General features: G+C 42.8%; 1 protein-coding gene across 2 annotated transcripts in view; it reads right to left on the reverse strand.

The window, feature by feature from the left end:
* ITPR2 (inositol 1,4,5-trisphosphate receptor type 2) overlaps positions 1-22,850 on the reverse strand; it is a 444,505-nt gene that overhangs the window by 384,051 nt on the left and 37,604 nt on the right. The window contains exon 2 of one of the 2 annotated variants that reach the window (XM_037144844.2): positions 22,094-22,164. The exons of the other annotated variant lie outside the window; for it this stretch is intronic. Within the exon in view, the coding sequence (XP_037000739.2) occupies positions 22,094-22,164 (71 nt within the window). The remainder of the gene's footprint in view (positions 1-22,093; positions 22,165-22,850) is intronic. 2 annotated transcript variants of the gene reach the window in all.

Below are 22,850 nucleotides of genomic sequence, written 5' to 3' on the forward strand. Positions count from 1 at the left end.
TCGACAATACGGAGTCCAAAGGACAACTAGAAACTCGGCTGGACCGGTACGAGGAGTGAGGCCAGCAGCGGAGCAGGTTAGCAAGAAAAAATTCCCGGGGCGGTGCGCGCAGGCAACCGAGGGCGCTGATCGCCAGCGAGCTGGCTGCCGGAGCGCACAGGGAAGAGGCGTGGTGGGTCAGTGGGTCGCGCGCATTTACGTGCGGAGAAACCAGTGAGAAGGGAAACCGTGCGGTGCAGCAGGCTCGCAAAATTAGGATCGGATAAGCAAGCCCGAGGCGTTTGAGTGACTGGATGCGCTGGGCTAGCGGAGAGGAACGCCATTGCTCCCTCTCTGACCCCGCCCCCACACACAGCGTCACAAACCAGCGACCTGGGTCGCCCGTCCTGGTAAACAACTAAGGCTTCGCTCCGCTCACTTAACAGCACGAATAGACCAAAAAATGGCTCTAGGACAACTTAGAGCCCCAGAACCGATAGACCTAAGTGATGAAGAAATAGCCAGTCTTTCAGATGCACAGTTCAAAACACTGGTTATAAAGATCCTTACAGAACTGGTGGATTTTAGTCACAAATTAGAGAAACATATGGAAGCTAAATTAATTGAAATGAATGCTGATACAAAAGATACCAATAGTAATGGAAAGAAAATTGGGATTCAAATCAAGGGAGAGGACCAGACGGAAGAAAAAAATGTTCAAACAGAAAGGAATGAAGAAATAAGAATTCAGAAAAATGAGGAGAAGCTGAGGAACCTCCAGGACATCTTTAAACGTTCCAACATCCGAATTATAGGGGTACCAGAAGGGGGAAAGGCACAACCACCAGTTGAAAAATTATTTGAACAAATAATAAAGGAGAATTTCCCCAAGATGGCAAAGGAAATAGACTTCCGAGAAATCCAGGAAGCTCAGAGAGTCCCAAAGAAGTTGGACCCAAGAAGGAACACACCAAGGCACATCATCATTACATTAGCCAAGATTAAAATGAAGGAGAGAATCCTAGAAGCAGCAAGAGCTAAGGGGACAGTCACCTACAAAGGAGTTCCCATCAGACTGTCAGCAGATTTCTCAAAAGAGACCTTACAGGCAAGAAGGGGCTGGACAGAGGTATTCCAAGTCATGAAAACCAAAGATCTACAACCAAGATTGCTCTACCCAGCAAAACTTTCATTTAGAATGGAAGGACAGATAAAGTGCTTCTCAGATAAGACCAAATTCAAGGAGTTCATCATCACCAAGCCCTTACTATATGAAATGTTAAAGGGACTTACCTAAGAAAAAGAAGATAAAAAAGATGAACAGTGAAAGGACAGCAAACTCACAGTTATTAAGAACCACACCTAAAACAAAAGCAAACTAAGAGGATAGCTAGATCAGGAGCAGAACCATAGAAATGAAGATCTCATGGAGGGTTAGCAACAGGGGAGTGGGAGGAGGGGAAGGGGGGAGAAGGTACAGAAAATAAGTAGTATAGACAGTAGATAGAAAATAGATAGGGGGAGGGTAAGAATAGTAGGGGAAATACAGAATCTAAAGAATTTGAGACACATGTTCATGAACTAAAGGGGGAAATGGTGGGGGAGGGGTATGCAGGGTGGAGGGGAAGGGAGGGGGGAATAGAGCAAATGTAATGGCATAATCAATAAAAAAAAAAAAGAGAAACAGATACGTTTGCCAAAAGGCACACTTGTACATATACATGTATTTCAGATAATTGACATGGATTGTACGGAAAGGGGCAAAGTAGGTTTACAGCTGTGAGTATGTGAAGCAGTTTAGTCTTGTGTTATTATTTACTAATTATTATATTATTTTCCATACAGACAACTGCAAACATACTTTTGCCCCACCCTGTACCTATAGTTTCACATAAAGGGTTTTTCCCACATTTTCTTTCCTTTTTTTAGTTCTCGCTCAAAGAAATGTTTGTTGATTTGAGAGAGAGAGAGAGAGAGAGAGAAACCCTGATGTGAGAAACACGGAGGGCTGCCTCCCGTGGACACCCTGACCAGGGCTGGAACCAGCACCCCCTTGGCGTACAGGACAATGCTCCAACCAGCTGAGCCACTAGACCAGGGCCCCACATTTTCTAATATCATTAAATACTGCTTGAAAAGATTAAATACCCACTTAGGACACATCAGGACATGTAAATCTTTTTCCTCCTTTTGCTTATTTAAGTTTCTCCATCATAAGTAATACTGTGGCAAGCATCACAACTCATATTTCTCGTCTCAACTCATATTTGGTTCTACGATCTGTACACTTATCAACTCGGTCATCCCCATGTATTCACCAAAGGCCTATCCAGCTGTTGACACAGTGCAAGAGATACAAAACTCAGAAAATAACTATTGTTCCTGTTCCCACATTCTGTCCTGTGTTGTTGATACACCAGCTGGCTTCTTGATTTCTACTTTCCCTGACTACCATTCTTGCCTGTTCCTTGCCTATCCATTGCTTTACACACCTGCCTTTTCCCACAGTTCAGTTAAGCATATGCCTAGCCCTTGCTACCTGCCTGTGCCTCAAGCAAGCATCTAACTTTGGTCTCAGGATTACTTTACACGCTTAAAAATTATTGTGGACCCCAGAGAGGTTTTGTTTCGTGGGCTATTTTTCTCTGCATTTACTGTATGACAAATTAAAGCTGAGAACTTCACGGCACCATAGAACATAAGCACACACTTCTTTGGCCAAAAGAGAGAGATGACGCCATCTGGAAAACTCCCCTGCACACTTAAGAAAGAATAAAAGTGGAAAAGGCAAGTCGTGTCTTCGTAATCATTGTGAAAGCAGCTTGATCTTGCAGCCCTTCCCCAAAAGACCTTGAGGACCCACATCCCGGCCTCTGTCCTGTGACTTCTTGTGCTGCCTGGTCCACACTTCGCAATGACCACCTTCACGGCCCAGGGCAGCCTCGGGGACACTGTCTGCAGTGTGCTCGGTTGCTATGCACCACGACAGCATGACTCACGGCACATGTACCAAGTGCTCCTTAGTTTCCTTTGCTGTCTCTGCAAAAAGTGGCCATCAGTTTCCAAGAACCAAATATTTGGGTCAGAGTTTCTAGGCTATTTATAGTCTAAGCTATTTAAGTGATGAAACTTTGGATTCCAGGCTGTTGAACAAACTTTATTTAGGAGGACAAGAGAGGAACGGACAGAATATCCAAAGAAGCCTCTAGCACAGTGCTACCCATCTCTCGTTCTTCTGGCTCACATGGGAGCCAGTCAGTGCCGACACTGCCTTTAATTTTATTAACAAAGAAAACAAGGCTGAGAAAGAAACAGGAATTAAAGGACGTCCGCTGTTATGAAGCCAAAACATTAGTTACATTCAATCAGTTGCTTTTTGCTTTGTTTCTGCATTTGTCCACTGAACAATCACACTGTTTTTTTTAAACATGACATTTGGGCATTGAATTTTTTTAATGTAACATTACAGAAGCCAACTCCTACCCTAAGCCCAAAATTAACTCTAACTCCTTTCCTTCGATATTTGCCCACATTGACGCGTTTAATGACACAGCTACGACCAGAGTATGAGCTGTGTAACTGTGAACTGCCTACAACGACCACAGCAGCACTTGTGCTTCGCGTAGCACGTGATGTAGAACCAGAAGGACTTACTCCTCCATCCGATTTCTAAATAGAGCTGAAGCTGCTGTCGTCTAGAAAATGCTAGTTTACTTTCTTAAAAGATTTTATTTATTCATTTTTTATACAGAGGGGAAGGGAAGGAGAAAGAGTGGGAGAGAAACATCAGTGTGTGGTTGCCTCTCATGCACCCCCCCACTGGGCGCCTGGCCCACAACCCAGACATGTGGTCTGACTGGGAATCAAACAAGCAACCCTTTGGTTCACAGGCCCCTGCTCAATCCACTGAGCTACACCAGCCAGGGCACAAAATGCTAGTTTAAAAACCCATTGTCAGCGTATATCTATGCTTCCAACATAGGACACTCTCTGGATAAGCTTATTGTCTTCTATTACTGCACAGGCCTGGAAGCTTCTGGAAATTTAAGTTCAAGTACCCGTAACTTGTCCATTGGAAGATTCACACGCACTTCAATCACACTCACATAGCAAAACAATAGAGAAGTACTGTACCAAGACTTAGTGAGCAGTGAGCTCCTGGGGGTCCAGCACTTTCATTGCTGGGGCACAAATCTTTCTTTGTAGGAGTCACCAGCTAAAAAGTGGCAAGCAGGGCTCAGGGCAAGCAAGGGGGGTCAGCGGTGCATTGCCAACGGAGGCTGGGTCTCTCTTTGCAGAGCTCTGAGTTTGTCTTAGCCTTTAAAAGACAAAGGTTCCAAACTACTTCCAAGTGTTTATAAAACAAACAATGCCACCTGCCAGTAATGTTTGCTATATTCTGAAATTGCTGTATTTACCTTGAAAACCACAAACTGTAAACAAGGGCACCTGATCAGAGAAGATCTTTAAACTGCTCACTCACTAAATTAACAACTGGGAAGGAAAGTCAGTTGACCTGGACTTGAAAGCCACAGTGCACAAATCAATCTTTTATTTTAGTGGTGGCTTGAATAAGTTAATGATTAGTAACCTTTATGGAAATACACAGACACTTTCATAAACAAAATATAACTTTCATTCGTTTACTTAATACTCAGAAGAGAGTAAAACAAGTAAGGCCCACCTTTACCATAAACCATATAGGTACAATCTCAATTCACACAAACTTCCACTTAAAATAACAAATACGTGTGTGGCACTCTCCCCCCCCCACACACACACACACTGGGAAGATCATTCATGCATGGAGCATGTGAGAACTGAAGTGATTTGACTTTGTAATATGCCTGATACACGACAAGAGAGGATAAGGAAAATAGCTTACATAAAATAGCTACTATTTAATTTGCTGAGGAGTTTTTGAGTGAGCCACAGTTTCAGATCTACAATCAGTCTGTTCTTTTCACCACATATTATTAAAAAAGAATGTACTTATTATTAAAAAAAAAGAAAGCATTTCCTATAGGAAATTCCACTGGAATAAAATAATTGGGATTATTTTCCTCAGGAATACAAAGTTAACAGGCCTAGAAATACTCCAACCCCCCAGTCTTTTAGAAGAGCAAACATCCTATAAAAGTGAGTCAAATGTACTTTGTTGTACTATTATAAGGATAATTCTTATTAAATTAAAACGGTAGCTGCATTTAAGACCTCACCAAGGACTTTCCTATGAAGACCCAGAGAGGCAAATAAAGTATTTCTCCATCTTTCCACACAGCCGGCCTTAGAGGTGAGAAAAGTCCCAGAAATACAGAGGGCAGACCTCATTTTTTTCAGTGACATCAACAGAGTATTTCTGGGTCAACTAAATGAACCATCTCAGGGTTACCTTCCCCATTCCAGTCTCTTCTATGTTGAGTTGGAGAAAACCACACCTCCAGGGCCCCAACCCCTCCTCAGCCTTCTCCAGAACGGCATGTATGCAGGTGACCTACAGTTTCCCAGCGTCAGAAGGCTGAGTCCACTTCTCCACTCTTTGAACTTGAACTTAGCCATAGAACATTGGTGTGACGCAAGCAGAGGTCTGAACAGTGCTTGAGCACTGGAGTTGGCCCTCTCTTGCTATTCTCACAACACTAAAATCCTATGTGAAGACTCTCAACCAGGCTCCCAGATAATGAGACACCTGGCCCAGCCACCCCCATCAACACCCTACCCACCGACAAATATGTGACTGAAGCCATTCTAGACCACCCAGCTGCTGAATGACAACACATGCATGAGCGAATTCAGTAGAAATCAGCCAAGCCAGCTCAAAACAAAAGAGTTAGCCAGTGAACCCATAGACTCATGGGTTAAATCGTTGGCGGCTGAGAAAGCTGCCCATTTGGGGGATGTTTTGTTACAGAGTAATAAAGAATGGATACAATTACCACCCCTATCAATCAGATTCTGTTATATTCCATAGCTTAGTAAATGCTACTAATGTGAAACCTGGGAGAATTCGAGGACACCTCCTCTCCTTCACCCCACCTTCCTACTCCACTACCACATACAATTAGTCATCAGGTCCTAAACATGTCCCCTTCTATCTATTGCTACTATCTTAATCCATTATCTAATGTTCTGAACTATTTTAACAGTCTCTTGGTTAATATCCCATCCTACATTTTCAACCTTCCCAGGTAAGAGAACAGTCTTACAAATTTTCCTTTCTGCTGATGTTATGGCCATGCTTAAAACCCTTTAATAGTTCTCCACTATCTTTAACATAAAAATCAAAAGTCTCAGTAAGGCATACAAGACCATTACACCCTGGACACTCCTCCAAGCTCATCTCTGCCACTCTTCCACACTCTCCTAAGCTTCAAACCTTGGGTTTTTTTTATTTTTATTTATTGATTTGAGAGAGAGACAGGAAAGAAAGGAAAGGGAGAAGAGGAGAGAAATATTGAGTCATTCCATATTTTTTTGTGCATTCATTGGCTGCTTCTCGTATGTGCCCTGAACAGAGATCAAACCCACAACCTTGGCGTATTTGGCCAATGTTCTGATCAACTGAGCTACCCAGCCAGGGCCACTTTAAACATTCTTAAAAGCCTCAGCCATAAATGGGTCACGCCACTCCACACCTCTGTGACTCAGCTAGAAATGCCTCTTCTACCTCCACCCCTCCTTTCACCTGCTTAACCGCTGCCCATTTTCCAAAGCTCCAGCTCACCTCCATTCTTCCACTGAATTCCCAAGCCAATTACAGTCTCGTCTCTGTATCTTCCTGGGATTAAAGGCAGGGTAACTAGTGGTTAAGAGTCTGGATTTCAATTACAGGTTTGCTTCTTTCCAGTTGTATGATTTGGGGCAAGTTACTGAACAACTTGGTACCTAACATTTTTCATTTACAAAACAAGATATGACAAAGAATTACCCCTTCCCCCTAATACCCACTCTCCTTCCTTTAGGTAACAGAGCTCCGAGTTTTAGGTAAGCATGTGCCCAGAGCGCTAACACATCCTACAGCCTCCCTGAAGCAAGACACAGCCATGGGCATTAGCTTTCTGTGGCTGCCATAACAAATGACCACAAATTTGGTGGCTTACAACAACAGAAATGTATTTGTTCATAGTCTGGAAGCCAGAGGTCCAAAGACAAAGTGTCTTAGGGCCATGTTACCTCTGAAGGTTCTTGGAGAGAATCCTGCCACATCCCTTCCAGCTCCTGATGGCGTCAGGTATTCCTCAGCTTATAGCAACATAATTCCATTTTGTGTCTCTGTCTTCACATGGCCTCTCCTTAATGCGTGTGTCTTCTCCTCTTCTGTCACTTATAAAGACACGTGTCATTGGATTTGGGGCCTACCTGGTAATCCGAGATAATCTCATTCAAGAGTCTTAATTTAGGACTTCCGCCAAGATGGAGGCGTAGGTGGAAACACTTTGCTTCCCTCCCACAACCAAATCTAAAAACAACAAAGTTTTAATGACAATAAACGTAACCAAACCACAGAAAATCGAACAATACGGAGTCCGAAAACAATGAACTGCTCAGCTAAACCGGTGAGAGGGGCGAAGCCAGTAGCAGAGCCGAGCGGGTGGGGCCAAAACGATCCCCCCCACCCCCCCCCACCCCCCGACCTGGGCGGTACGCAAGCAGCCGAGGGCGCGGATCCCAGGTGCGGGGTAGCTACGGGAAGGCACACGTGGCTGGCTGGCTGAGGTCCAGCATTTGTGTGCAGATAAACCAGTGAAGAGTCACGCATTGAGACAGACCACGCAGGCCCCTGCGCAGGGCAGTGGGCTCCCACATATGTGCTCAGATAAACAGGCGGGGGCAAGCGGTGAGGCTGACCGGGCAAGAGGAGAGGACCGCCATTGTCCCTCTCTGACCCTGCCCCCACATACAGCGTCACAAACCAGCAACCTGGGTAGCCCCACCCCAGTGAACAACTAAGGCTCTGCTCCTCATACCAGCAGGCCCGAACAGATCCAAACATGGCTCAAGAAGAACTTAGAGCCCCAGAGCCAATAAATCTACGTGATGAAGAAATAGCCAAACTTTCAGATGCACAGTTCAAAACACTGGTGATCAGGATGCTCACAGAACTGGTTGATTTTAGTCACAAATTAGAGGAACATATGAAGGCTAAACTAATTGAAATGAATGGCAATGCAAAGGAAACCAATAGTAATGGAAAGGAAACTGGGACTCAAATCAAAGGAGTGGACCAGAAGGAGGAAAAAAATAACCAAACAGAAAAGAATGGAGAAACAAGAATTCCAAAAAATGAGGAGAGGCTTAGGAACCTCCAGGACATTTTTAAACATTTCAACATCAGAATTATAGGGGTACTAGAAGGGGAAAAGAAACAGCCACCAGTGGAAAACTTATTTGAACAAATAATAAAGGAGAATTTTCCCATTCTCGCAAAGGAAATAGACTTCCAGGAAACCCAGGAAGCTCAGAGAGTCCCAAAGAAGTTGGACCCAAGAAGGAACACACCAAGGCACATCATCATTACATTAGCCAAGATTCAAATGAAGGAGAGAATCCTAGAAGCAGCAAGAGATAAGGGGACAGTCACCTACAAAGGAGTCCCCATCAGACTGTCAGTGGATTTCTCAAAAGAGAGCTTACAGGCAAGAAGGGGCTGGAAAGAAGTATTCCAAGTCATGAAAACCAAAGACCTACAACCGAGATTGCTCTATCCAGCAAAGCTTTCATTTAAAATGGAAGGACAGATAAAGTGCTTCTCAGATAAGATCAAATTCAAGGAGTTCATCATCACCAAGCCCTTATTATATGAAATGTTAAAGGGACTTATCTAAGAAAAAGAAGTTAAAAAAACATGAACAGTGAAAGGACAGCAAACTCACAGTTATTAACAACCACACCTAAAACAAAAGCAAACTAAGAGGACAGCTAGATCAGGAGTGAACCATAGAAATGAAGATCACATGGAGGGTTAGCAACAGGGGAGTGGGAGAAAAAGAAGGGGGGAGAAGGTACAGAAAATAAGTAGCATAGACTATAGATAGAAAATAGATAGGGGGAGGGTAAGAATAGTAGGGGAAATATAGAATCTAAAGAACTTGAGACACATGGTCATAAACTAAAGGGGGGGATGGTGAGGGAGGGGTGTGCAGGGTGGAGGGAAATGAAGGAGGGGAATAGAACAACTGTAATGGCATAATCAATAAAATAAAAATATATATTTAAAAAAGAGTCTTAATTTACTTTTATTTACAAATGTTCTTCTTCCTAATAGGGTAACATTCACAGGGCTGGGGATTAGGCCATGGACTTACTGGAGGGGAGGAGCACCACTCTACCTAACATACGAGGAAACTGTACAATATGAATAAGAGTGATATGACAATTCCAGACGTCCTTGTGAAAGGATATTCCTGTCCTTGATTCCCCTGACCCCCTTTCTACCAAGGGAAAAATGGAGACTTATCAGAGCAACACTGAGAGCCATGTGTTGAGGATGGCAGAGTTGAAGGACAGTTCTGGATCACTCACCTAGGACCTGTTGCTAAAGAAATAAACGTGTACCTTACATAATCCATTGGTTTTGTTGCCACTTTAATTCTGATAGTGTACCTTATCTGACACAGCAGGTAATAGTATCTCACTACTTACAGTTGCTCAAGGATTAAATGGACTATTAAAATGTAAAGCCTTTACATGAACAACAGTGTAGTGATTGCTGGGGAGAAGGGGGTGTAAGGGGAATAAACAGTAATGAAAATAAAATAAAATAAAATAAATAAGAACAAAAAAATGTTAAATAATGTAGAATGTAGCCTTTGAATATTACCTGACACATAGTAAGGACTAAATAAATGTTTGTGATTAGCAGCAGTGATCGTAGAGTAGTTCTGGTCATACTTAGTTAACATTCATTTACTTTATTTCCTGAAGAACAAATTTAGATTGAGGTAATGGCTTTATTTATACTCAAATAAATAAAGCACTTTCATCTCAGTATTATACTCAAAAGAATAGCAAACATTCCATTACTGTTTAAAGAGGAAATGCAACTTAGCTTCGCAAACCAATTGCTACCCTACTAAGAAGTACTTTAATATAAAGGTACATACGAGGCCTATCCCCTCCCCATGGGTACAAATCTTTCCAGTTACAGGTTAAGTGCTATCTTAGGAAGACTTCTTCACCTCTCCAAACAGGAAATTAAAATCTCCACCCTCCCACCATACCTCCACCCCACCGTTTTATTTAGTCCTTATCACTTTCTCACTTGGAATTATTTATACACTCACCTTATCTTTCTCATTAGATTATAAATCCCTTGAGAGCAACATTCACTTTTGACTCATCTGAACCACAGCCACTGGTTCACACAGCACATGGCACATGGTCGACATTCACTAAGCCTCTACTAAATGCATCTAAGATCTTAGAATGTTAAAAAAAATAACACCAGCTTCAAACGAATCTGCCTCACCCAACAAGCAGCCTCACCCTACAACCTCGAGCATGTTATTCTACTTCTCAACAGCGTACTTTGCACACCTGTAAAATGGGGTTATTCAGAATTAAATAAGGTAATGGATAAAGCCATCGTAAACATTCCAAGTTAAAAATTTCAATATTAAGGACTTTCTATTCTTGGAAAGAGTCCTGTTGGCTATTAAGTTGAAACACTCATAGACAAAAAGCACTTCTTCCGTACTTAAAAGGAATTCAGACACACAACCAACTTCACAGACAACGCTTGAAGGAAAACTTTTACACACGAGCTGGCTGCCCAGGAAAATCAGCCCCAGATACACGATTAGTAAGACAAGGAGCCGAAGAGCTGCTCTCACTCCACTAAATCACTAGCATCACAAGAGTTCATTTTCTGCCCATTACTTCTTACTCCTGAGGGAGGGAATTGGGTGTCATAATTCAAAGCCACAAATCAAAGTTTATACATCGTATAGGTTTTAGATACACAATTAATTGTGCGAATGCTGCCTTAACTGCAACTCATGACAAACTCACAGTGTGAAGTCCTATTTTTCCACTCAGAACCACAGCAACTTGCCTTGACTAGAGAAAGACTAAAGTATTTAAACATGCAAGTACTTTTACAGTCCTGACTAGCTTCAACAAGAAGAGAGAAGAGGCACTATAATCTGTTTTTATTTCATTCCTTCTCTGAAAGCTCACTAAGAAGAGTAAACTTATTATCTAATTTGCACTGCCACTTAAGAGTTTAATAGGGGATTAGCTATAGAAGATTCCTAATAGACTCACTTACCACAAATACACAGGATTAACACTGTAGTGACATTCAACTGAAGAATTTTAAAGATGTTTTAGTATAAATCATTTAATTGTTAGCTTGCAAATCCATTGCACTTTTCTTTTTCAAAAAAGATTTTATTTATTTATTTTAGAGAGGAGAAGGGAGGGAGAAAGAGAGGGAAAGAAACATTAAAATGTGGGTACCTCTTGCACATCCCTTACTGGGGACCTGGCTCGCAACCCAGGCATGTGCCCTAGATTAGGAATCGAACCAGTGATCCTTTGATTCGCAGGCCAGCACTCAATCCACTGAGCCACACCAGCTACGGCCCATTGCAATTTTCTAAACTTCTTTTTTTCACTGTAGTTTTTCCATTACCATTTATACCCCTTGTACCCCCTCCCCCCAGCAATCACCACACTGTTGTCCATACCCATGAGTCCTTTTTCCTTATTGTTCAATCCCTCCATCTCTTTGAGTAGCCGCAAACTACGAAATGCTATAACCTAAAAAAAAATGTCACTTAACACCTGTAGAAGATTTTTGTCTTCTGCTATTCACACTACAGGTTCATATGTTAAAATGCATATTTAACACTAATGAACTAAAATTCAGACTATAATAAAATAGGGCTCTGATCAAGATGGTGGTGTAGGTAAACGGGATACTTGTATCTTCCCATGACCACATTAAAAGTACAGCTAAACTGTAGAGCAACCATTATTCAAAACCACCTGAAATCTAGCTGAACAGAAGTCCTACATGTAAAGATATAAAAAAGAAGCCATACTGATACAGGAAGGAGGAACGGAGATGAGGAATGGGCTGGTCCCACACCTACGTGTGGCAGTTACAAATCAGGAGGGTTACCTGTGCTGCAGAGGTCCCCCATAAGGAGCAAGGGGCCTCAGCCCCACACCAGGCACCCCAGCCCAGGGTTCCAGTGCCCAGAAACAAAGTACCCATAACTTCTGGCTGTGGAAACCACAAGGACTGTGGCTAAATAAGGAAGATTGCTGGAGTCCCAGGCTTTGCTCTTAAAGGCTCATGCAGGATCTTACTCAGACTCACTTGCCCTGAGCTTGAGCACTGGGGCAGAAACTCAAAAGGTGCCAGAGACAGAGAGGAGGAACTGAATTGTCTGACATCAGGGCAAGGGCTGGAGGGGCAGCTTTCTCCCAACAGAAGTGCTGACAATGGCCATTGTTTCTTTGTTGAACCCTCCCTCCACAAAGCCAGCCTCCATTAACTTGGCTAAGGCCATTAGCCCCACTCTGGTGATTCCTTGAGACACACCCCCAACTCTACTTGCGGGCCCACCCCAGCTGTTTCCAGTGACTTACCATACAAATGGCATGTCTTAGCTCACACTGCAGACTTTCCTAAAATCTCTCAAATAGGCATCATCTGGCCTCAGTGTGCTCTGTACCTCTTGCTAAGTGGTCCCAACGCCTGGTACTAGTGACAGCTGGTCTTGGTTCACAGCTTGGCCTCTCTTAGGTACTTCCAAGGCTAGCTCAAGTAGCAGCCATTTTCAGATTGCCTTGTAGTTCATGTCAGGTGGCCCCAGGCAGGGAACAGACAGCTGACCTTGGCCTGTACCTCCTGAGAGGCCCCAGAACCAGCGCACCTGAGAGATAGCTTCAGACCATGCCAGAATAATACCCAACCACCACCAAGGAGTGAACTCAGAGGGGACCAGAACCTGGCTAAAGCGATTCCTGCTCTGTGGGGTCAGTTCTTACATAACAGCTCCTCCGCAGTCATCACAGCCAGTCCTTACAGCCAACTGGCCTGGGGGCATAACCCTCCCATTGAGATGCCAATAGCAATCAAGGCTCAACTACAACAGGAGTGTGCACAAAGTACACAGTGAGGGCAAACTTGGAGTGCCCCATTTGGGTGACTAGGGAGAATGTACCACTGGGCCTTAAAAACATCTACTATGTAAGACAAAGACAGGTGGAGCAGAACTACATAATACATAGAAACAAACATAGGGAAGGAGCCAAAATGAGAAGATAAAGAGGCACATCTCAAATGGAATGACAAAATAAAACTCCAGAAAAAGAACTGACAAAATAGAGACAAGCAATCTACCAGATGCAGAGCTCAAAACACAGATTTAAAGGATGCTCAGTGAACTTAGGAGAAGAGCAGATGAACTTAGTGAGAACTTCAACAAAGCAATAGGAAACATAAAAACAATTAGAAAACATTATAAAAACCACATACAGATGATTAATACAATGAGTGAAATGAAGAGTGCATTACAGGAAATCAACAGTAGGATAGATATAGAGGATCAAATCAGCAACTTGGAAGCTAAGGAAGAAAAAACATCCAATCCAAACAGCAAAAAAGCAATTCAAAAAGTTTAAGGAGCTTCTGGGACAACTTGAAGAGTACCAACATTCACATCTTAGGGTACTGGATGGCGAAGAGAGCAAGAAATTTAAAAACCTATTTGAAAAAAAAATGACATAACAAATTTCCTCACCTGGTGAAGGAAATAGACATACAAGTCCAGAAAGCACAGAGAGTCCCAAACAAGAGCAATCCAAAGAGGCACACAGCAACACACACCATAATTAAAATGCCAAAGGTTAAGGACAAAGAAAGAATCTTAGAAGCAGAAAGAGAAAAGCAGTTCCCCACAAAGGAGCTGCTATAAGACTTCAGTTGGTTTCTCAAACAGGAGCCTAACCAGAGAACAAGGCAGTATGATGAAGACCAGAGAAAAATTACGTCATAATTTGTAGTGACAACAGGTAAAAGAATTTTTAAAAATTAAAGCTGGAGAAGAAAAGCTCTGTGGGGATATGATCATTCTAAACAAATAATTAAAGGGTATTTTGTGGGAAAAGGATTAGATGTAACCCATGTGGATGTACAGGATCAACAGGTAAAATTTGAAGAGGGCATAATTCAATGGACAGTGTGGTGGAGTAATTAAAAACAAACAGCTCTGGAGTCAAACTTGCTTTGAGTCCCAACTCTATCAGTAATGACCTCAGTGACCTGAAGATGGTTGTTTAACTTCTTTACACTTAACTGTCTCAACTGCAAAATTAAGATAGCAACGATTTCCACTTCTGGGGTTATTGTGATTACTAAATAATAATGCATAGGAAGTCTCAAACACAGTGTAGCATGTATCGAATGCAAAATAAATGCTAGTTATTTCAAATCGGAGTTTCAATCTTCATTAAAAAAATCACACTAATAGTGAATCTGAAGGAATTCAATAAAGCTATTGGTAAGGTGGTAGACGAAGTAATTGTAATTGGCTCGGACTGGAAAATCACGGTGTGAGACAAGACTGACATGTTCAACTACATAAAAAGTCAAAGCTACTACCTTGCAAAATGACTTTTTCACTTACACACTTGAGTATGTAAACTCCACGAGAAGAAGCAAAAGGTGAAAGTCCTAGCCTTCAAAACAACTTCCCTGAAATATCTGAAGAGAAGGAGTTGAGTTGAAAAAAAGAAAGATCTCGTCAACCTCCCTCCAAGTTCCCTGTCTTCACTACCTGCCTTAGTGTTCCACCACCTAGAAGAAAAGTCCTTACTTCAGTATCAGTTCCTGCAGCATTCTGATTTATTGGTTCAGAATGACTTTTTGTGCACCAGAAGTGGTCACTTGGTAGGCATGGTGGATTATAAAATAGTCACGTGTCCAATGACCACAGAATCTCAGAGCTGGAGATTCCAAAACCAGATGGCCCAACCCTTGGGAGTATCTAATCAACCAAGAGAAGGGGTTGCCTTTCCTTTCCTCAGCCCTCCTGGAGAGTGGCTCCCCTTGTTCTCCATTACTTCTGTTTATCACCCCACTGGTAATAAAAGGACACCCAAAGCTTGCTTCCTTGACTTATATCAGTTACTCCTTCTAAAAGAAAATGAACATGTATAGACAAACACACACGTTTGGAAAAATCCACACAAAAGTGGGATTCTCTAGAGAATGGGGGGAAGAAGCACGTAAAAGAACAAGGATAGAAAAAAAAATTCAAAATAACATAATTAACAAAAATAGCTGCCATCATTTAGTGTGAAGAGGAGCAATAAACTGTTTATCAAAAAATACAGTGATAAATCCTGTTGACATTATGTACCCTGATACAACACAAGAAGGTGCTGAACCTCAGTGGGAGTCTTAAAACCTATCCCCTGCCTCATGATGAGGAAACATTAGGCAGACGCGAACCAAGCCACATTCTATAAAATACCTCCCCAGCACTGTATCAAGGTCACGAAAAACCTGGAGTGACCTGGAAAGTGCCACAGCCCAGATTAGACTAAGAAGCCACGATGACCGACGGCCACAGGGGGTCCAGATGGGATCGGGAATGGGAAAAGAACAATAGTGGAAAACAGATGAAATCTGAAGCAAGTCTGGAACTCAGCCAAGAACAACGTAGAAACGGTAGCTTCTCACGCACCACGACACGTGAGACGCTCACACGGGGGAGACTGGGTGAAGGGGAACTACCCTAGTAGTGCATCCTAAACATCCCCTCTGTGTGTCTGGACTGATTCCAAAGTTCAAAGTTCATCTCTTAAAAATAGAGAATATTTCATCATGAAAGGAATCTTACGCTCACTTAAGAGAAAGTCACTGTGCTTCTGTTAATAGTATTCTGATTGTGTGGTTTCTACTGAAAAGTAGCTGCCTGCCAAGGGTTGTTTAACAACCCTTGGAAAGCTGTTTACTCGTTAAAACTTAGTTTCCTCTGTTCATATGTGAGGCAATGTGACAGGCCAAAAAAATTTCATTGTATAATGGTGTGTATTGAAGAAAAGCATTTTAGCCTTTTTGGAACTTTAGTTTCTCATTCAAAAAACTGGGGCAGTCACACTCTACTTTTAATTGCCAAGAAGCTCTAAAATTGTATGATTCACTTGAAAACTCAGATTATGAAAAAACAAAAATCTTTTCAAATCCATTTGAGAATACCATTTGTCTGGCTGAGGCCAGGGTAACGGAGATGCAGTGAATTGTACGCTATTGTTTCTTCGCGTTATCTAAAAAGTAACATTGAGGGAGGGTGCTCTGGAAACTTGGCAGAGCGGTCTGGAAATGCAGGGGTAGCGATTCTGGGAGGCAAGTGTGTGAAAAAGCTATGGTTTTTAAAGTCGAAAGGAGCAGGGGAAATACACTTGGGCACAGAATGGTGTGATTCGAGAGCCGTGGACCAAGTGGAAAGACTAGGCACTGGGGACTCCAAGGTCAGTTTGTGGCTACTGAGCAGAAGCAAGCCTGCCTCCAGAAATTCTCCTCTGGGGCCCCATCAGGATGCGTTCCAAGAATCACAGGGGAAGGGTCAGAGCTTTAAAAGGACACCCTGAATCTCGGATGGAAAAAACACCTTCCTTCTCCCAGGCTGAATGGAGGAAGAGAAATAGTTTAGCCTGAAGCTAGAGATGGAAAATGAGAGCAAACTAGCAAGGACGATGTTAGATTACAGGAAGAGCCAGCCTTCCAGGAGCAGGGTAGACCACCGTGAGGGATCCCTGCTTTGACCCAGTGCCCGCCGAATAGTATGACACCAAATATCCGTGCGTCTGTATATAACTACCTACCAGGTACAGAGCTGTTCCCTAAGGGTTCCCTCAGACGCACTAAAACACTCTTTGCATTTTCAAATCATTTACTTCACTGGGAAAGAGAAAAAGAAAAAAAGTGGCCACGAGACCTGAAAGTTTATCTTTGAAAGATAACTCACCCCTGACTGACAAAGAAATAAGCCTACCACGCTCCTGGCAGTGGGGTGCGGGGAACCCCTGGGAACCAATGTCACGGCACAATCCCAGGCAGAGTTCAGGTCTCTGATTCAAAGCATCTAATGGCTATTTTTTTTTTTTTTTTTTGCTGGAGGAGGGGAGGGATGTTTACTATGGGCAAAGCTCTATGCCTGGAAAACACAAGTAGAAAAAAATAAAATTGTGCCCTTACAGAGCTTATCATACAAGAGAAGAGTCGTATATGTTTAAAGGAACTAGGCAGTGCCTACCTACTCTGTCATTTGTATAATGATAAAACACTTTCATGTTTATTCCTTGGAAAGATTTCAAGCCTCCCAGAGCCTTGTGTGGTTGGTGCTGCTCTTGTTATTATCCACCCTACTGGCGCCAGCCAATGACAGATGTCCTCTGAGGCTCAAAGCAGTTAGGTGACCTAGTTAAAATGACACAGCCAGTGAGAAGCACAGTGAAAACCTGAACCCCGCGCTTTTATCCTTGTACAATTACAAATACAGACTTGTTGCCCAAGTTTGCTTTTGAAACTTCTTCTCTTCGAGGAGCTACAGCGCACAGCAGAGTCTCTGTGGGTGTGGCTTTGTGTGCCGTTACCACCCTGAACTTCACATGACGCTCGCACCTGAGGCCTGGGGCTTCTCTTCCGTTTCAGAGAGTGGACCCCCCACTGCTTCATTCCCATTTGTTCTAGCTTGTCCTTCCAGAACTTGATTAGATACTGCCAAACCTCCTCAGTCTGTCCTTCAAACTCATTCATGTTTTTTTCACTTCTTTTCTTCAAGTATATTTTGATTATGCTGTTACAATTGTCTCCATTTTTCCCCCTTTGACCCCTTCCTCCCAACACCCTGTACTCCCTCAGGCAATCTCCACACCATTGTTCATGTCCACAGGTCATGCGTGTAAGTTCTTCGGCTACTCCATTTCCTATGCTGTACTTTACATCCCCATGGCTGTTCTGTAACTACTTGTACTTCCTATTCCCCTCAGTTCTTCACCCATTCACCCATAGCTCCCTCCCATCTGGCAACCATCAAAGTGCTCTCTGTATCCATGATCCTGTCTCTGCTTTTCTTGCTTGCTTTTTAGATTCTGTTATTGGTAGACATGGATTTATTGACATTTTGTTGTTCATAGTTTTTGTCTTTTTCTTAAATAAGTCCCTTTAACATTTCACATAATAATGATTTGATGATGATGAACTCCTTTATCGTTGTCTTGTCTGGGAAGCTCTTTATCTGCCCTTCAATTCTAAGTGATGGGTTTGCTGGGTAGGGCAATCTGGGCTGTAGGTCCCTGCTTTTTATGACTTTGAGTATTTCTCATCAATCCCTTCTAGCTTGCAGTTTCTTTTGAGAAACCAGCCAACAGTCTTTGGGAACTCCCCTGTAGGTAACTAACTTCTTTTCTCTTGCTGCTTTTAAGGTTCTCTCTTTATCTTTAACCTCTGGCATTTTAATTATGATGTGTATTAGTGTGAGCCTCATTGCATTGGGACTCTGTGATTTCTGGACTTGCATGTCTATTTCCTTCACCAAATTAGGAAAGTTTTTTATCACTGCTCTTTCAAATAGATTTCCAATTTCTTCCTCTTCTCCTTCTGGCACCCCTATGATGTGAATGTCAGAACCCTTGAAGTTGCCTCAGGGGCTGTATATACTACCCTCATTTTTTTATTTTGTTTTCTTTCTTCTTCTTTTTCTGACTGGTTGTCTTTCTGGTTCCTTACATTCCAAATCATTAAATTCATTTTCAGCTTCATTCACTCTACTATTGTTTCCCTGTAAATTGTTCTTTATTTCAATCAATGTGTCCTGCATTTTGACTGGATCTTTTTTATGCTGTTTAGGTCCTCACTAAGTTCCTTGAGCATCCTTATAACCAGCGTTTTGAACTCTGCTGTCACAGATTGCTTATCTCCATTTTGTTTATTTCTCCATCTGGAGCACTGATCTGTTCTTTCTTTGGGGCGTTTCTTTGTCTCCTCATTTTGGTAGCCTCCTTCTATTGTTTCTATGTATTAGGTAGAGCTGCTATGACTCCCTATTTTGGTAGTGTGGCCTAATGTAGTAGGGTCCAGTGGCATTGCCTCTCCTGTCACCCAAGCTGGGTACTCGAGGTGTGCCCTTCATGTGGCCTGAGGACACCCTCCTCTTGTAATTGAGTCAGTTGCTGTTGGCAGGTTGATGGAAAAGATTTACCCAAGCCAGTCAGCTGCAGAAATTGGCTGTGACCACTGACCACCAACCTCCACCCTCCATGGAGGATCAGCTGTGCAGGGGCAGGGTGGTGGTGCTCTGATGTGGTCTGCAGCTGTCCAGTGGGTGCACATATTCTGGGGTTTCCCGGGCAGTGCAGTGCAAGGTCAGCCACCACCTGTGTTCTGCCCAGAGCCATACTGCATGAGCTATCACACAATCTGCAGAGGGCTGATACTTGTGCCAGGCTTGGAAGTTCCCAGGCAAAGCCAATCTGTTTACCTAGGCTGGCTGCGACTAGTACCAGGACTGGGGCCACTTAGCAAGAGGTACAAAGGCTGGGCTCTGAGGGGGGCTCGTGAGGCTGTCTGTTGCTTGTTTGAAAGGATTTAGGAAGTTGTGAAAAGTGAGCAAAGACCAGCTATTCATATGGAAAAGCCACTGTTAACAACCTAGGTGGGCCATAAGTTTGGTGGGACAGTGCCTCAGGAAATCTCCAGGGTGGGGCAAATAGTGTTAGCCAGGTTGATGGTGTCAGAAAGGGACAATGGCCCCTGTCCACCTTTCTGTCTGGAAGAAAACTGTCCTCCACCTGTTGCCCTGATTCCAGACACTTCACTTCCTCCCTGTGTGCCACTGGCGCCCTTCACGCTGCTGCCTCAGCCCTGGAGTTTAGAGGGGGTGAGTCTGAATAAGTCTGTGTGTGGGCTCTTTCAGAGGAACTGCTTTGGGCTCCAGAAGTCTCTCCCACTGACTCTGGTTTTTGCAGCTAGAAGTTATGGAGACTTATCTCCCTGGCACTGAAACCCTGGGGGTTCAGGGACTCCTCACTCCCGAGACATACCTCCTAAATTTTTGTCCACTACATGGATGAATGGGCGTGGTAGTACCTCTGTCGCTGCTACCAGTCTGGATGGATGTGGTTTCTTTAATTCCATAGTTGTCTGACTTCCATTCAGCTCAGGTTCTGATGGTTCTTGAGTTTCTCAGGTCCCTTTGCCAAAGCACTAACTCTCTTCACATCTTTATAAATACACTAGATCAAACTTTTTAGAACCCATCTGTTCTTTTTCATATTCTCTGTTCTTTCACTGGGGCTCCCCTACCCTCTTCTATCTTTGAAATCATTCCACGCACTTACTGCATAGTCTCTGGCAGGGAGTTCGGGAATACCAAGCGAGTTTTGTGACAACTGCTGATTCTCCCTCATGGTAGTTTTATCATAAATTGATCCTTGTCATGGCAGAACCAGCTCGAATTGGTCCTATCATGTTCAGTGAGCTACTAAGTTGTCTTTCAGAGACAACAGACCAAAACTGCATGTCATGCAGCCAAAGCATATGCAAAGGAGAAAACTTTGACCTCCAGTTGCACCGGGAACCAAAGTCCCACAAACATCATGACACCACCATCACCCCACTGAACCCAAGAGTCAGGACGTAGCCGGACCTTGAACACCAAAACCCTTTCAGAAGCCAAAGGCCCATTTTCCAGGAAGATTCAGTGTCGATGCCCCTTTACTATAAACGGCCAAGTTCCAAGGTCCTCCAGTTAAAACGTGCCCGCCAGCACTTTGCATACCTGCTCCCCTAACCCCTTAAAAACCATTAATCTGGTCTATCAGGATGGATTTGAGACACAACTAGGTCTCCTATTTTCTCAGCACGTTTTCAATTAAAAAACCTTTTTTTATTCCAAACTCTGACTTGTGACTTTTGGCCTTTCAAAGTGTCAGACACACAAATTTGGGTTTTGACAACAATCTCGGTGGGGCATTCTCTATGGCAAGAAGACCTCGTTCGCCCAGGTGACAGGAGTGTCCCTAATGAGCATCTGCGGGTGCTTCTAGTGAGCAGTCTTCCACCAGACAGCCTCCCACAGCCTGTCTTGTGTGAATTTTTCCACCTGGAGAGAAATTTAGATCTCTAATTCAGAGTAACCAATGTAATCCGAAGTACACCTACTATGCTTGTCACTCTCTCCCCGAGATTCTGAGTTTAAGGAAAATGAAATATAATATTCTTATCACAAGAATTGGGCAGAAAGTGCCTATCACAGAGTGAACTGTGGGAAATATTTTCCAAACGTTCAACATCTCCCTTCCCCAGGGTAGTAAGTAGCAATCACAACATGGCTCTGGGCCCTCTCTCCAGATTTGGACCACTTATTAAAGCCACTTTTCACCCTGTGAGAAAGATGCTTAGACAGTGTTCAAAATGAATTTGTTTTAGAATTATTTTTATTCTTATAAGTACATACACACTGGGGAATTGATTTGAGCAAGCTTTTAATTACTGGTTTTAGTTGTGTATGATTCTTTGCAGATTTTATTAATCTTTCTTTTATGACAGTTGAATAAAACTCAGTCTTCTATGATGACCAATTACTCAGTGATATTATCAAGCTACTTCTAAAACTCTACTCAGGAAAGGGTTCTAAGACAACTGTTAGCTATTGCACACCAACCAAAGTGCCATTTTAAAAGCTAAGCAAACACATCACTGTCACCTTCCTGGAGATTCTATAAAAACAAATGAAAGAGCTGCTAATGGCACACTAACGCTCTTAGTATAACTGTCACAGAAATATATGCATACGTTACTTAGCTTATTTATTGGTTTGAAAAGTGGCCTCTCACAATTCATTTCTAAGCTTGCCTTTGAAGGGATAGACTACTGTCTAGCAAAAAAAAATATGGAAACTATTCTTTCATTATAAATTCTTCAATGTATAAAAGAAGGAAAACAATGGAGAAATTATTGAAAACATTTTCAGTGAACATATTTATATTTGAAAGTTCCACATTAAATAAAATTTTAACATTCCTTATTTTAAGACAGAAGAATAACCTCTGTCCCCTTAGGTCACATAATAAATACATATTTATGTCTTACCTCTGAACTTCTTGGGAGGGTTGGCGAGGTCCCCTGCCTCCGGGTGCACCACGCACCTGTCATCCACTAACCTGGAAGAAAAAGCACGATGACCTTGTTAACCTCGTCAGAGCCAAGAAGCGCAGACAGCACGTGGGCATCATATATTTTCACTCTTCACTAAAAAACTTCATAATCATCATGGATTTACAAAAAGGTTTGTCATAAAGGGATTAATTAAAGCAGCATTTATGAAACTCAAAACTGAAGTAACAACTCAACATCGTTAAGTGGTAGGAGCCTGGTTAGATACATCAGGACACAGACGCACCACGGAACACTGGAGAGTTGTGTACAATTCTACTTGGAAAATGTACTAGCCTGCCAAACATTTATAATATATCGTGAAAATAAGTAGAAATAAATCAGTAAGATCTCATATATGCTAACAAACACACACACACACCTCTTACACATACGAGAGGAATGGAACACATTAACCTTGGTCGGATTACCTGTAGTTTTCAACCTTGATCAGATTACCTGTAGTTTTTATTTTCCCTTTCTGTCTGAGTATGTGCTTTGTTTTTCTCACAAGCAATGTGTAAGCCCATGAGGGCAGGCTTACAGAGTGACCGCAGAATGAGGGGGTGGTTATAAGCGCTCGTCCCATGTTCAAACCCTGGCTCAGCGACATCCTACCAGGTGCCTCTGTTCCTCCCTCTTCGGCCTGTGAAGCCAGGATCGAGCACCTACCTCACAGCGTTGTCAGGAGGAT

Source organism: Artibeus jamaicensis, unplaced genomic scaffold, assembly GCF_021234435.1.
Source record: "Artibeus jamaicensis isolate MK-2021 breed Jamaican fruit bat unplaced genomic scaffold, CSHL_Jam_final contig_233, whole genome shotgun sequence".
Classification (NCBI taxonomy): Eukaryota; Metazoa; Chordata; class Mammalia; order Chiroptera; family Phyllostomidae; genus Artibeus; species Artibeus jamaicensis.